The 12,862-nt window shown below is 40.1% G+C and overlaps 1 protein-coding gene across 2 annotated transcripts in view; it reads right to left on the minus strand.

The window, feature by feature from the left end:
- Positions 1-12,862, minus strand: part of gzf1 (GDNF-inducible zinc finger protein 1) — a 30,871-nt gene that overhangs the window by 3,009 nt on the left and 15,000 nt on the right. For both annotated transcript variants that reach the window (XM_072265551.1, XM_072265552.1), the window contains exons 2-4: positions 3,062-4,513; positions 1,193-1,287; positions 474-641 (exon numbers count right to left, since the gene is read on the minus strand). In XM_072265551.1, coding sequence (XP_072121652.1) covers positions 474-641; positions 1,193-1,287; positions 3,062-4,491 — 1,693 coding nt within the window. In that variant the 5' untranslated portion in view covers positions 4,492-4,513. The remainder of the gene's footprint in view (positions 1-473; positions 642-1,192; positions 1,288-3,061; positions 4,514-12,862) is intronic.

Raw genomic sequence — 12,862 nt, forward strand, 5'->3', positions numbered from 1 at the left:
ATCTTTATCATCTGAGCACCTATATATACAATCCTATCTTTTGTAAATAAGGGTGCCAAATACTCAAAAATGTATCATATTTATTCCTTAAATTATAAGTAATTGTGAGGCATATTTAACTTGCTGCTGAATTCACCTAATTGCTCATGACAATGCTTCTACTTGGATGGGGCTGGAAGAAGACTGCTTACCCAACAATAATGAGATCAAGATAAAATTTTACTAGTACAGGCTCTTGATGCATTGTATTGTATTTCCTGAATGGAAGATAAAATTAACAAACCACTCCACTCTCATTACTAAAATTTAGCTATTTCTTTGCTCTTAATGTTGTAAGACTTAAAATACAAATACTCAATTTTATGTCTTTAGAAAATCTAGTTTCTGATTTAATATCACATTTTGAGTAAATACTGTAACAATAAGTCTTCAGAGACTGTTAACACAAAAATTAAAACAAAATCATATCACACCTGTATGAACTCTAAGGTGCTGTTGAAGAGAATTTCTCTGTGCAAAGGCTCGCAAGCAGATTTCACATTTAAATGGCTTCGATCCTGTGTGGATTCTATTGTGGTGTTTTAAATATTCTTTTGAAGCAAAACTTTTCCCGCATGTTTCACACATAAAAGGTCTTTCACCTGCAAGATAAAGTCAAACTAGTACAGCTACATAAAGTATCAGTGGCTTTGAACGGTATTGACTAAACAAGAAGTGGGCCTTTCAGCTTCTCAAGCCTGCACTATCAATCAATCCAATCAAAGATATCCAGTATCCAACATCAATATCCACTCCCCTTGACCTCATATTCCCCAATATCATATTAATGTTTTAACAAGCATCTTTTCATCTAAAGATTGAGTTAGAATTTATTGCACTTTGTGTGAGCACATTCCCTATTTTTATCACCCTTTGTGTGCAGAACTTCTAACTTCTCATCTGAATGCACTCAATCTAATTATAAATTGACATCTTGTTGCCTTTGATCCTTCTACCACCGGACAAAGTTTCTCTTCCTATCAAATCAGTTTCTAGTCTTCTATATTCTAGGGAGCACAAGTTCATATAATGTTTCATAATCCAACGTTCTGGTGATGGTGTGGCTTAATCATAATTCTTGATTTATGTCCTATATTGGACTGTACTAGACTTGCACCAAAACTCTAAAAAAAATAGTAAAATAAATTATTACCTGTATGAGATCTCTTGTGATATATCAACATATGATTCTGTGTGAACCTGGCACCACATTCTTCACAGGCAAAAGGCTTTTCACCAGTATGCACCCTTAAGAGTGCACACATTCACACAAAATAGAGAAAGAAAAATGAATCTTGAGACAGTGTGGTCTATAAATATTTGCAATATTTAAAGATAAAATTCCAGACATATCAGACATTCAATAACTTATACTGAATTGTACAGTCTTGAGAACTTATATAATCCTAAATGCATGGTGATTACTGCTCTGGACTTCAAACATTAGGGAACATTTGTTGACACAAGAGACTGCAGATGTGTAATCAAGTGCAAATAAATAACAAACCTCAAGAGCAGGGTTTCCTGGGGTCTATGAACCCCTCTGTTAATGGTAAGGCTCCATGGCATAAAAAAGGTTCGGAGCCTCTGCCCCAGAGAAACTCCAAGGGCCAGGAAGCATTAGAGAATGATACTGAGTACTGATGAAACCTGAGTTGTTAACCATCCCTCTACCTCAAATGTTATCTGACCTGCTGAGTTCCTCCAGCAGTTAGTTTTCTTTTAATACATTTAATTTTTTACTTTTTGTACTGTAACTAAGATCTACTAATACGTGGTAAATCTTTCAGTAGAATTCTCCATTTCAAAATGAATAATACAGCCTCTTCTTATACCTTTTAGGAGAAATGACTGAATGAAAGAAATTACAATATCTTTCTTTCCAATGATTATTATTACTTAAATGTTCAACAAATCTTCCAGTTTCATCAACTAAACAAAGCAAGGCAAAACAAGGTGACAAAACTGGTCCCACACCAGTATCCTGTGAAATTCTCTACTGAAATGTCATCATCTTTTCTACTTCCCCACTTCCAAGAATCCTCAAGTCCCATCTCTTCGCTTTACTCTATTTTTCTATCTTTTAAATGTAGGATCCAGACCTTTACACTTTGACAGTTTATGAGACTAATGTTGTAGAAATGCATGTGAATATGACTTCCTATTTTCTGTTCTTCCCTGGAGAAAGCATTCAAGCAATACTGTATCACAGATCCAATGTCTTCAGATTGGTAATGGTGGAATGCTAGCATAAAGTATGATAGAGTACATTTTGAGAACAATTAAAGTAGGTAGGTTATTTTGCCCCTTCTGTTTACTCTGCCACTTAGTAATATCATTGATGATCCTGTAACTTTCTTCCCCAATTCCCAGACCCTTGAATTTAAGTGTGTTTGACAATCTACCAGATCTGTATTCAACAAATCATTGTCTTACAATGCCAATTTTGAATCTGAGATACAGAACTGGTATTGGCTTTCAAAAGCTTTTCACTGTACGTGTAACAAACTGATAATTCTATGGAATATAAAAAATACAGAAGCATAACTCTTTAAATAGACTGCATGATCAAAGGCAAAGTCAGTCATGTTCATACAAAAGCAAAAGACTGCAGAGGTCATAAATCTGAAAGGAAAATACTTTTAATGCTCTGGTCAGGCAGAATATTTAGTGAGATAAAGAAGAGTTGTCTCAGGAAGATAACGTTTCATCAGGAGTGTCATTAATCTGAAATGTTAACTCCATTTGTTTCTCTTAAGATGCTGCCTGACCTGCTGTGTCAGTATTTTCTGTTTTTTTTGTTGACTTGTTTATGATTTGGAGATTACTTATTCAACTTCAAAATTTTACTAAACATCTTGCAGTTTTGTGATTGAACACAATCTGGTTAAAATATTAAGTTAAATTATACTGCTGTAACGAGGTAAAGATAAATAGAACAGCCTCTGCACCATCATGGATCTAAATAATAAAACAATTACATTACTGAAGTGGTAGAGGTCATTAGATAATACATTTCTACCTCAGATGCACCTTCAGTGCAGATGGCTGAGAAAATTTTGCATGGCATACTGTGCATTCATAAGGTTTGTCTCCAGTGTGTGTCCTTTCATGGAGCCTCAAGGCAGTTTTGGAACTCAGTCCTTTACCACACTGCAAGCATAAGTGGCGCTCTCCACCACCCTCATGAACCTGAAGGTTATGGCGCTTCACATCTTTTTTCCTTTTAAACTTTTTACCACAGAGTGAGCATGGGAAGCGACGTTCGTCAATATGAACGCGTCTTTGGTGACTTTTTAAGTTGCAGCGGTTTTCAAAAGTCTGGTCGCAGGTCTCACAGCGGTAAATGATTTCTGGAGTAATACCATGATTTTGCTCAGTGTGCTTCAAATAGCTTTTCTCATACTGAAAGTCTTTCTCACACTTATCACATTTGAAATTTCCACCTCTTCTCTTCTTCTCATTCTCATCAGGTGTCTTTCTGGTATCCTCATCCAATTCAATATCTCCATCATCACTTTCTGCTTCTTCCTCTTCTTCATCATCTTCCCCTTCCATTATCTCTTCATCATCTGACTTTTCAATGACAACTTCTATACTTGTTTCTTTCTTGACCTGGTCTTCAAAGTTTTGATTATTTTCCACAGAAGTCAATCTTTCAGATTCTTCCAAATTTTGATTTACCTTCTCTTGCTCTCTTAATTTACGAGTATATTTCTTTTTGGGAATTTCTAAAAAGACTTTTCGACCGGCTAGCCTTCCACTGCTTCGTTTGGCCTTTACAGTTAATGTTTTCCCCATTTTCTTTTCCTTATCTGATTTTTCCCAGCTTTTTGTTCTGGTGGTTGCTGGTATTGCATTCAAATCTTTCTCATGAGCTTTCTCTTCATCTGAAATGTCTTGGCCAGAGGATACTTTGCAATTCCTCACTGCAGAAAGCATTGTTGATGTGTTTTGAGAAGGAATGGATACAGAATCTCTAAGCTGCTTGTTGCTTTTATGTCCCTCTACTTCACGAGAATCAGCCAAACTGCCCAAGTCCATCAAAGCAGTCTCAAGAATCTGTTCTTTTACCTGACTGCAGACTTCTGCAAGCTCTTTGCACTTCAATTTCTCTGCAATCTCCTGTATTCTTTGTACCCTCTCGGCCTCAACCTCCACTTTTGCTGTATAAACAAAATCCAGAAAAGAGGCAAAGTCTGCTGTATAGATATCTTGCAAAGTTACAATAGTAATTTTAGTGTTCACCATTTCATTAAGGAATAGTTCCTTGAAGTAACTGCTGGCAGCAGCCAACACAGCTTTGTGAGCAACAAACTCTTCTTTGTTGCCCTGGTGCTCTATCTGCACTGTCACATCACAGAAGTAGCATAAGATGCGGAGCCTGTGCATTTCTTCCAACAGGTTTTTAGGGGCTGCTTTTGACTCCAGTACAACTTGATTGCTTACCATCTTCCTTTATTAAGTTCAACTCCTGCAATAAAAAAATACACAATTTCAACAATTGTTGGTTACAATATACATTCTGGATCTAAGATGCTAAAAGATCAAAAATGTCTTTATTGAATAGATTTCCAGTTTGAGGAAAATATATTTAACTCCTGGGATACGCGCACCTGACTCATGGCCACCCATATATAAAGCTTCCATAAGTATTTAATTCAAATGAGAACCAGTCATGGAGGAAAAAAAATCTGTTTACACATAACCGCCCTGCTGTAGACAGACACCATTGTCTCTTAAGAACTCAGACTGGTAGTTACACCAGGAGAGGAGTTTGCTGTAGAAAATTAGCAACCACTTCTATTGATACTTCTGCAATGATACTCTGTTATGTAACCTTTACCAAAACTTCAAGCCCATCAAAGCCAGCCACTGAATGTGGGACATCTTGAATCTGCACCATTTTAGCAAAGCAAGGAAGGGCTGTAAATTCATCAAGAACGTCATTCAATACTGTATAAGTACGGTAACCACAAAATGATTTTGTATTCTTAGATGGACAAAATCGACTTGTAGATGTTGCCAGGCAATAGCCCATATATCTAAATAAGACTACAGAATATAGGCTAGACAACTCATTCTCTCCTCGTACATCAGACCTGTCATTCCAGAGACCAGTCTAGTGAAACATTGTTCTGTTCCTTTTACTATATCCTTTTTTTAAAAGATAATGAAAATTGTGGATAATACTCCATGTGTGGTCTCACCAAGTCCTGTACAATTATTCTTGTATTCAAATTCTCTAGCAATAAAACCAAACGTATCACATAAAGTCCTAGTTACCCCAGGCACCTGCACGTTAGCTTTCAGTGACTCAAGCAAAAATGAACATCCACACTTCTCCAATCTTATGATTTTAAAAAAAAAGCAAAAGCTTTATTTCGTTGTTTTCACATTTTTTCACATTGTACTCTATCCACATGTTGCTCACGCACTTAGCTTGAAGACAACTTGCATACCCTTCACTAACCACATTCCCATTTGGATTTATTATCATCAAACTTAGAAACATTATATTTGGTCCCCTCAACCAAATTATTATGAAGGATTATGACTAGTTGTGGCTGTGTCCACAAGACACAAACTGCCAACCTGTGAAGGACCTCTTGATCTGTTGATTGACTTTCAATCCATACTAAGACATACCGGATACAATGCTCCAGACAGAAGGGTTCTCAATCCACTGGATGGCTGATTCAGGGAAGACAAGAGGTATGGGATCTGCATTTCATGACAAACTCTTCATGGTGCTCAGACATAGCGGTCTTGTATTACTCTTGTTCTCCTGACCCGAAGCATCTAATGATTTCGTGCCATCTGCTTTATCAGGCAAGTTCTCCTCCGCGATCCTGACTGCAGTTTGCATACTGCCAAAGGCAAGCATTCAATGTATTGAGTGCTGCAATTAGCAAACAAGAAACAGCCTATCCTAATGCCTTTCAAATCATTGTCAGGGATGTCAATCAGGCTCGCTTGAAGAAAAATCTCTGCCCAATTATCATCCTCGTAACACCTGCAGCACGAGGGATCCCAACACACTCAATCACTCTTATACTATGATTAGGAATGCTTACCATTCCATTGCTAGACCACATTTTGGGACACCTTATCACCTGGTGGTTCTCCTCCTGCCTGCATACAAGAAGGGGCTAAAGCACAAAGCTCCAGAGGTAAGAATAATCAAAGAGGTGGTCACAGGAGGCAGACGAGTGGCTATGAGATAGCTTCAAGTCGGTGGACTGGGCAGTGTTCAAAAATGCAGAGGATTACGCCACGGTGGTTGTAACTTAATAAGGCAACTGTTACTGTAGTGTGATTGTGTAGAGGCTTCAGATGTCAGTCATGAACAAGTGCATCCCCACAAAATCATTCAGTCTTCCCCAACCAAAAGCCATGGATGAACCAAGAGATTCGCAATCTGATGAGGGCCAGATCAGTAGCGAGCAGGTCTGGTGAGTAAGTAAATATAAGAGGTCCAGCTATGACTCTGGAAAGCCATCTCACATGCAAAGTGGCAATTCCGGACCAAACTTGAATCACAGAAGGATGCTTGACAGCTGCAACTCAGCTTGAATGCTATCACCTCCTACAAAATAAAACCAAGTGACGCATGTGACAGGATTTCACTCCCGGATGAGCTTAATGCCTTTTATGCTTCTTTTTATCAACACTGTTGTCAGCCGAATCAGCATATAGGAGGGAAATACTACTGGACGAGAATCATTGAGGCAGGTTACCACATTCTTCGAAAGCACCGGCATAATTGAAGCCTGCTTGTACCTCAGACTGCTGAAGCAAGAGGTTAAGGATATTAGTGAACACTCTAGCCAGTTGATCAACATAGGCTTTTAGCACCTGGCCAGATGTCCTGTCTGGGCCGGATGCTTTTCATGTGCTCACCCTCCTGAAGGCTGTTCACATGTTGGGCTCAGAGACTGAAATCACAGGAGCATTGGGGGCTGTGGGAGTTTGTGATGATTCCTCTACGTTTTGACAGTCAAAGCGAGCATAGGTGGCACAGAGCTCATCTGGAAGCAAAGCGCTGTTATCGCTGATATCACCTTATAAAAGGTAATGATGTTCAAGCCCTGCCACAACTGTCGGGCATCCTTCATTGATTCAAGTTCATCCAGAATTGCCACTTCACCCATGAGGTGACTTTCGGGAGATCGTACCTGGACCTCTTATAACTTTCTTGGTCACCAGATTTGAATGACTGTAGTCTTGCCCTCAGCAGATTGCAAATCTCATGGTTCATGCAGGGCTTCTGGTTGGGGAAGACTCAATAACTTTGTGAGAACACACATCCACAGATGTTCTATTAAAGTCCACGATAACCATGGTGAAGTCATTCAGATCCACAGACGAGTTCTTGAATACAGCCCAGTCCACCGACTCAAAAAAAATCCATGTAGCTGCTTTTTTGCCTTCTGCGACCACCTCTTTGTTGTCCTAATTTCTGGTACTTTGCTCTTGAGCTTCTGCCAGTATGCAGGGAGCAGGACAGCCAAGTGATCAGATTTACCATGCTCTTTTCTTGCTGCTGTCATCAGGAAGGAAGTACAGCGCCTTCAAGTCCCACTCTACCAAGCTCAGGAACAATTATTACCCCTCAACCTTCAGGGGATAACTTCACTCACCCCAAAACTGAACTGATACAACCACCTATGGACTCACTTTCAAGGACCCTGTAACACGCGTTCTCAGTATTTATTTATTTATTATTCTGATTTTTCCTTTTTTGTATTTGCACAATTTGTTGTCTTTTGCATATTGGTTGTTGATCCGTCTCAGTTTTTCATTGATTCTATTGTTTTTCTTTGTACTTACTGTAAATGTCTGCTCAAAAATGAATCTCACGGTAATAACACACACAAGTTGCTGGAAGAACTCAGCAGGCCAGGCAGCATCTGCGGAAAAAGGTACAGTCGAAGTTTCGGGCCAGGACCCTTTGGTAGAACAATGACGTTTCGAGTCGAGAACCTTTGGCACGACGTCAACATTTTGGGCCGAAAACCTTCAGTGGGACAGTCTTGCTCAGGGTAGTATATGGTTACATATATGCACTTTGATAATAGATTTACTTTGAACTAGCCTCAGTAACCTATTATAGATTCTGGTATTTTTCCCATGACTGACATTAGGCTAACAAGCAGGAAGTTCCCTGTTTTCACTTTCTCCTGCCTTTCTTCAAAAATGACATCAATTAATTAATTAATTTCTTTATAAATCTAATACAATTTAGTTAGGACCCAACAACATAATAGTGTGCAACACTCACTGCACACTATGAATTTTGCCCTGTATATGGCAATGAAATAAATCATATCCCTCTGGAAGGACAGAACAGCTGAGGTACAGACCAAAATGTAATCTTACAGGAAACGTTACACCAGGGTTTCATAGTATTGGACTTGATTGTCATTGGTGGTACAATATACCATGCACAACATAAAAACAATGCTTTATTTTAAACAAGGAGACTGAATAATATTATTTACCAAAAACACTAATATATAATTAATATAAACACCTATATAATTATTCATGCAACATGTATTATGCTATTAAAAATAGATTTTGACAGCTACAGAATAGTGTTCCTTTACATTTCAAGTTTTCTGCGAAAAATAATCTATAATGAATATAAAGATAAAGTACTTCTGGATGTCAGAATACTCAGTGCATTAAGCATGATCTGTGCAGAAGGAACCTAAGTTAATATTTCATGTTGATGAACAGTTTGCGTGTAGTTGATTTTATGGAGGTAGGGATGGGGTTAGGAAGGGATGGAAACTCAAAAAGGGAAGGTGTGTAAGTGACTAAATGATAAAATGATAAAAGTGTAAAACAATAAGGTATGATAAAAGGAAGTACTGGCAAAGGTAGAAGCACTGGCAACAGTTGCTCTCCAGTTGGAGGGTGGCAAGGGCAGTGGTTGTGATTTGAAATTAATGAGCTCAATAACGAGTCTGGAATGTTGTCAAAAGATCAGGTTCTGTTCCTCAACCTTCTGTTCAACTTCAGAAGAACACTGCAGGAGACAAGAGAGAAAGATTCCAAAGTGACATTGAGCCAGAAAATTAAAATGACAAGCAAACCTAAGCTCTTCACCATGATTTGAGACTGAAGAGACATTATTACAAAGCATCGTCCAATTGGTGTTTGAGGAACTTTGATGAATACTGAGAAAGGCTTGAAGAGTATAACAGAAGGGTGGATAAGAGGAAGAGGCTCATTTAGTTAGGACGCATAATCGCTCCTCCCTCCCCACCATCCTCAATATAGATGCCCCCCAGGAGCTGGGTGCTGGGTCTATTGCTGTACATTGCTTACACATGATTACACTTCCAAACACCCGACCAATCATATTGTCAAGTTTGCCGATGACAGGGCAGCGGTGGGGCTCAACACCAACACGATGACATGACCTGCAGAGAGGAGGTAGAAGAACTTGAGGCCCGATGCCAGGCAAATAACCTCTTCAATGTCAACAAGACAAAGCAGATGGTTATCAACTTCAGAACTCACTACACTTACACCCCTCTTTACATTGGCAGCACAGCAGTGGAAACTGCGAGCAGTTTCAAATTCCTGGGCGTTCACATCTTGCACAGCCTCTCATGGGCCACAGTAGCATAGCAGTTAATTGTGATGATATTACAACTAGGGGCATTCTGGAGTTCGGAGTTCTATTCTGGCGCCATTCTCTCTGTGGAATGCATAGGTGTTCCTTGGGTGCTCTAGTTTCCTCTCATCGTCCTAAGATGTACCAGTTGGTAGGTTAATTGATCATTATAAATTGTTCTGTGATTAAGTTAGGGTTAATCGGGTTTGGGGTAGCGTGGCTTGAAGGGCCAGAAAAGCCTACTCATGCTGTATTGCAAAATAAATATTTAAAAAAAAATCCTTCACAATCAGAAAAGCTCACCAATGCCTCTACTTTGAGCCAGCTGAAGAGAACTGGACTATGCACATCTATACTCACATCGTTCTACAGATGTGCAACAGAGAGCATCCTGCGTCACTGCCATGGTACAGAAACTGCACTGTAGTGGTCAGGAAGTCTGTACATGGCTAGTCAAAACTGCCCAGTAGCATCACCATCAAGAACATGTATACTGAAAGGTGCCGGAAAAAGGCCACTAACATCATGAAGGATCCTTTCCGCCCTGTTCATGGTCTTTGTCCCACTCCCATTAGGGAGGAGGCTACGTAGCATCCACGAGAGGACCACCAGTCTAAAAAAGTTATCTTCCCCAAGGAGTAAGGCCGATCAACACCTCCACTTATTAACCCATTCCCCCACACCCCCAACCACCACTATTTCATCATCTTCTGTCAGTCACCTTATGTACATACACTCGTGTGCCGAACATTACTTTATAGTCATACAATCAATGTATATAAGCTATGTTATGTATTTATATTTGTTATGTCTTTTTTATTGTTATTGTGCTCTTTATTCTATTGTTTTTTTTGTGTGCTGCATTAGATCCGGAGTAACAATTAATCTCTTTTGCATTACTGTACTGGAAATTATATTAAACAATCTTGAATATGGAGCACAAACATCAGAACATATTGATGAGCCTGGTTTCTTCACTGTAGATTCAATGTAATATATTTCACTACATTGGCTGCTGAAGCACAGCCATTTGATGTATTGTTTTCAAATTTAGAAAGCAAAAGAATAAAAAAGTACCAGATAAATTGAAAGTATTCTATCATTTTCTTCTCTTTTAACAATAATGATATATTTTAAAAATTAGCTAGAAAGCAAAACTGGTATAATCCTACAGCTCTGAGGTATTTGAAATAAAAACTAATTTTTTTTTACTAAATTCCAAAATGATCTGAAGAAAAATAATCTAATTTGTATTGGATAAATTTGCACACATTTTCTTGGTGTACAACATATTCACTCAATGACAATATTATTAATTTGTTTTCTAGTGGCAAGGTTAATGCCAGTAATCCAATGCTGTCTCATAGCTCAGAAATCCTGCTGGTTCAGCATATGGCTCATCAGAAACAAAAACAGAAGATGCTGGAAATACTTAACTGGTCAGGCCACATTTTCTAGTAAGAGAAATAGCTGATGTTTCAGCAACATATACAAAATGCTGGAGGAAGTCAGCAGGCCAAACAGCATTTATGGAAGAGTACTGTCAACATTAGAGACCGAAACCCTTCAGTAGGACTGGAGAAAAAAAGCTAAGAAGTAGATTTAAAAGGTGGGGGAGGGAAGAGAGAAACACCAGATGATAGGTGAAACATGGAGGGAGAGGGATGAAGTAAAGAGCTGGGAAGTTGATTGGTGAAAGAGACAGAAGGACAGGGAAGTAAGAAAAAGAGGGGAGGAGCACCAGAGGGAGGCGATGGGTGGGCAAGGAGATAAGGTGAGAGAGGAAAAAGGGGATGGGAAATAGTGAAGGGCGGGAGCGGGGTGGGGGGCATTACCGGAAATTTGAGAAATTGATGTTCATGCCATCAGGTTGGAAGCTACCCAAATGGAATCCAAGGTGTTTCTCCAATCTAAGTGTGGCCTCATCACGACAGTGGAGGAGGCCATGGATGGACATATTGGAATGGGACTGGGAAGTGGAATTAAAATGGGTGGCCGCTGGAAGATCCTGCTTGTTCTGGAGGACATAGCGTAGATTCTTGGTGAAACAAGTTCCCACTCTACACCGGGTCTCGCCAATATACAGGAGGCTCCACTGGGAACACTGAACGCAGTAAACGACTCGGAAGGACTGTTTAGGGCCCTGAATGGTGAATGGGAGGTGGTCCAGGGGCAGATGTAGCACTTGTTCTGCTTGCAAGGGTAAGTGCCAGGAGGGAGATCAGTGGGCAAGAGGGAAAGATGTGCTTGGTGGTGGGATCCTGTTGGAGGTGGCAGAAGTTTCGGAGAATTATGTGCTGAGCGCAGAGGCTGGTAGGGTGGTAGGTGAGGAGAAGAGGAACCCTATTTCCTGGTAGGGTGGCAGGAGGATGGGGTAAGAGCAGACGTGCGTGAAACGGAAGAGATGCGGTTGAGGTCAAAGTTGATGGTGGAGGAAGGGAAGCCCCTTTCTATGAAGACATCCCCTTTGTTCTAGGATGAAAAGGCTCATTCTGAGAGTAGATACTGTGGAGACAGAGGAATTGAGAGAAGAGGATGGCATTTTTACAAGTAGCAGGGTGGTACCAGGTATAGCGCAGGTACCTGTGAGAGTCCATGGGTTTGTAATCGACATCGCTGGATAAGCTGCCTCCAGAGATAGAGATCATGTTATCGATAAAGGGAAGGGAGGTATTGGAAATAGACCAGGTGAATTCGAGGGCAGGGTGGAAGTTGGAGGCAAAGTGGGTGAAGCTGACGAGTTCAGCATGAGTGCAGGAAGCAGCACCAATGCAGGCATCGATGTAACGTAGGAAAAGTGCAGTGTAGGCTTGCAACATAGACTGTTCCATGTAGCCAACAGACAGGCACAGACCCAATCGAGTGCCCATGGCTATCCCTTTTGTTTGAAGGAAGTGGGAGGAGCCAAAGGAGAAATTATTTAGAGCGAGCACAAGCTTTGCTAGGTGGAGGAGAGTGGTGGTGAAGGTAACTGGTTAGGTCTAGGGTCCAGAAAAAAAGAGCTTTGAGGCCTTCCTGGTGGGGGACAGAGGTGTTTAGGGACTGGATATCCATACTAAAAATAAGATCATGGGGGCCTGGAAAACTGAAATCATTGAAAAGATCCAGAGCAAGTGAGATAAGTGAGATATCACTGATGCAGGTAGGAAGGGACTGAAATGGGGGGGGGGGAGAGGAGAATAAAACAGTGTC

The sequence above is a fragment of the Mobula birostris genome, chromosome 8 (assembly GCF_030028105.1).
Source record: "Mobula birostris isolate sMobBir1 chromosome 8, sMobBir1.hap1, whole genome shotgun sequence".
Classification (NCBI taxonomy): domain Eukaryota; kingdom Metazoa; phylum Chordata; class Chondrichthyes; order Myliobatiformes; family Myliobatidae; genus Mobula; species Mobula birostris.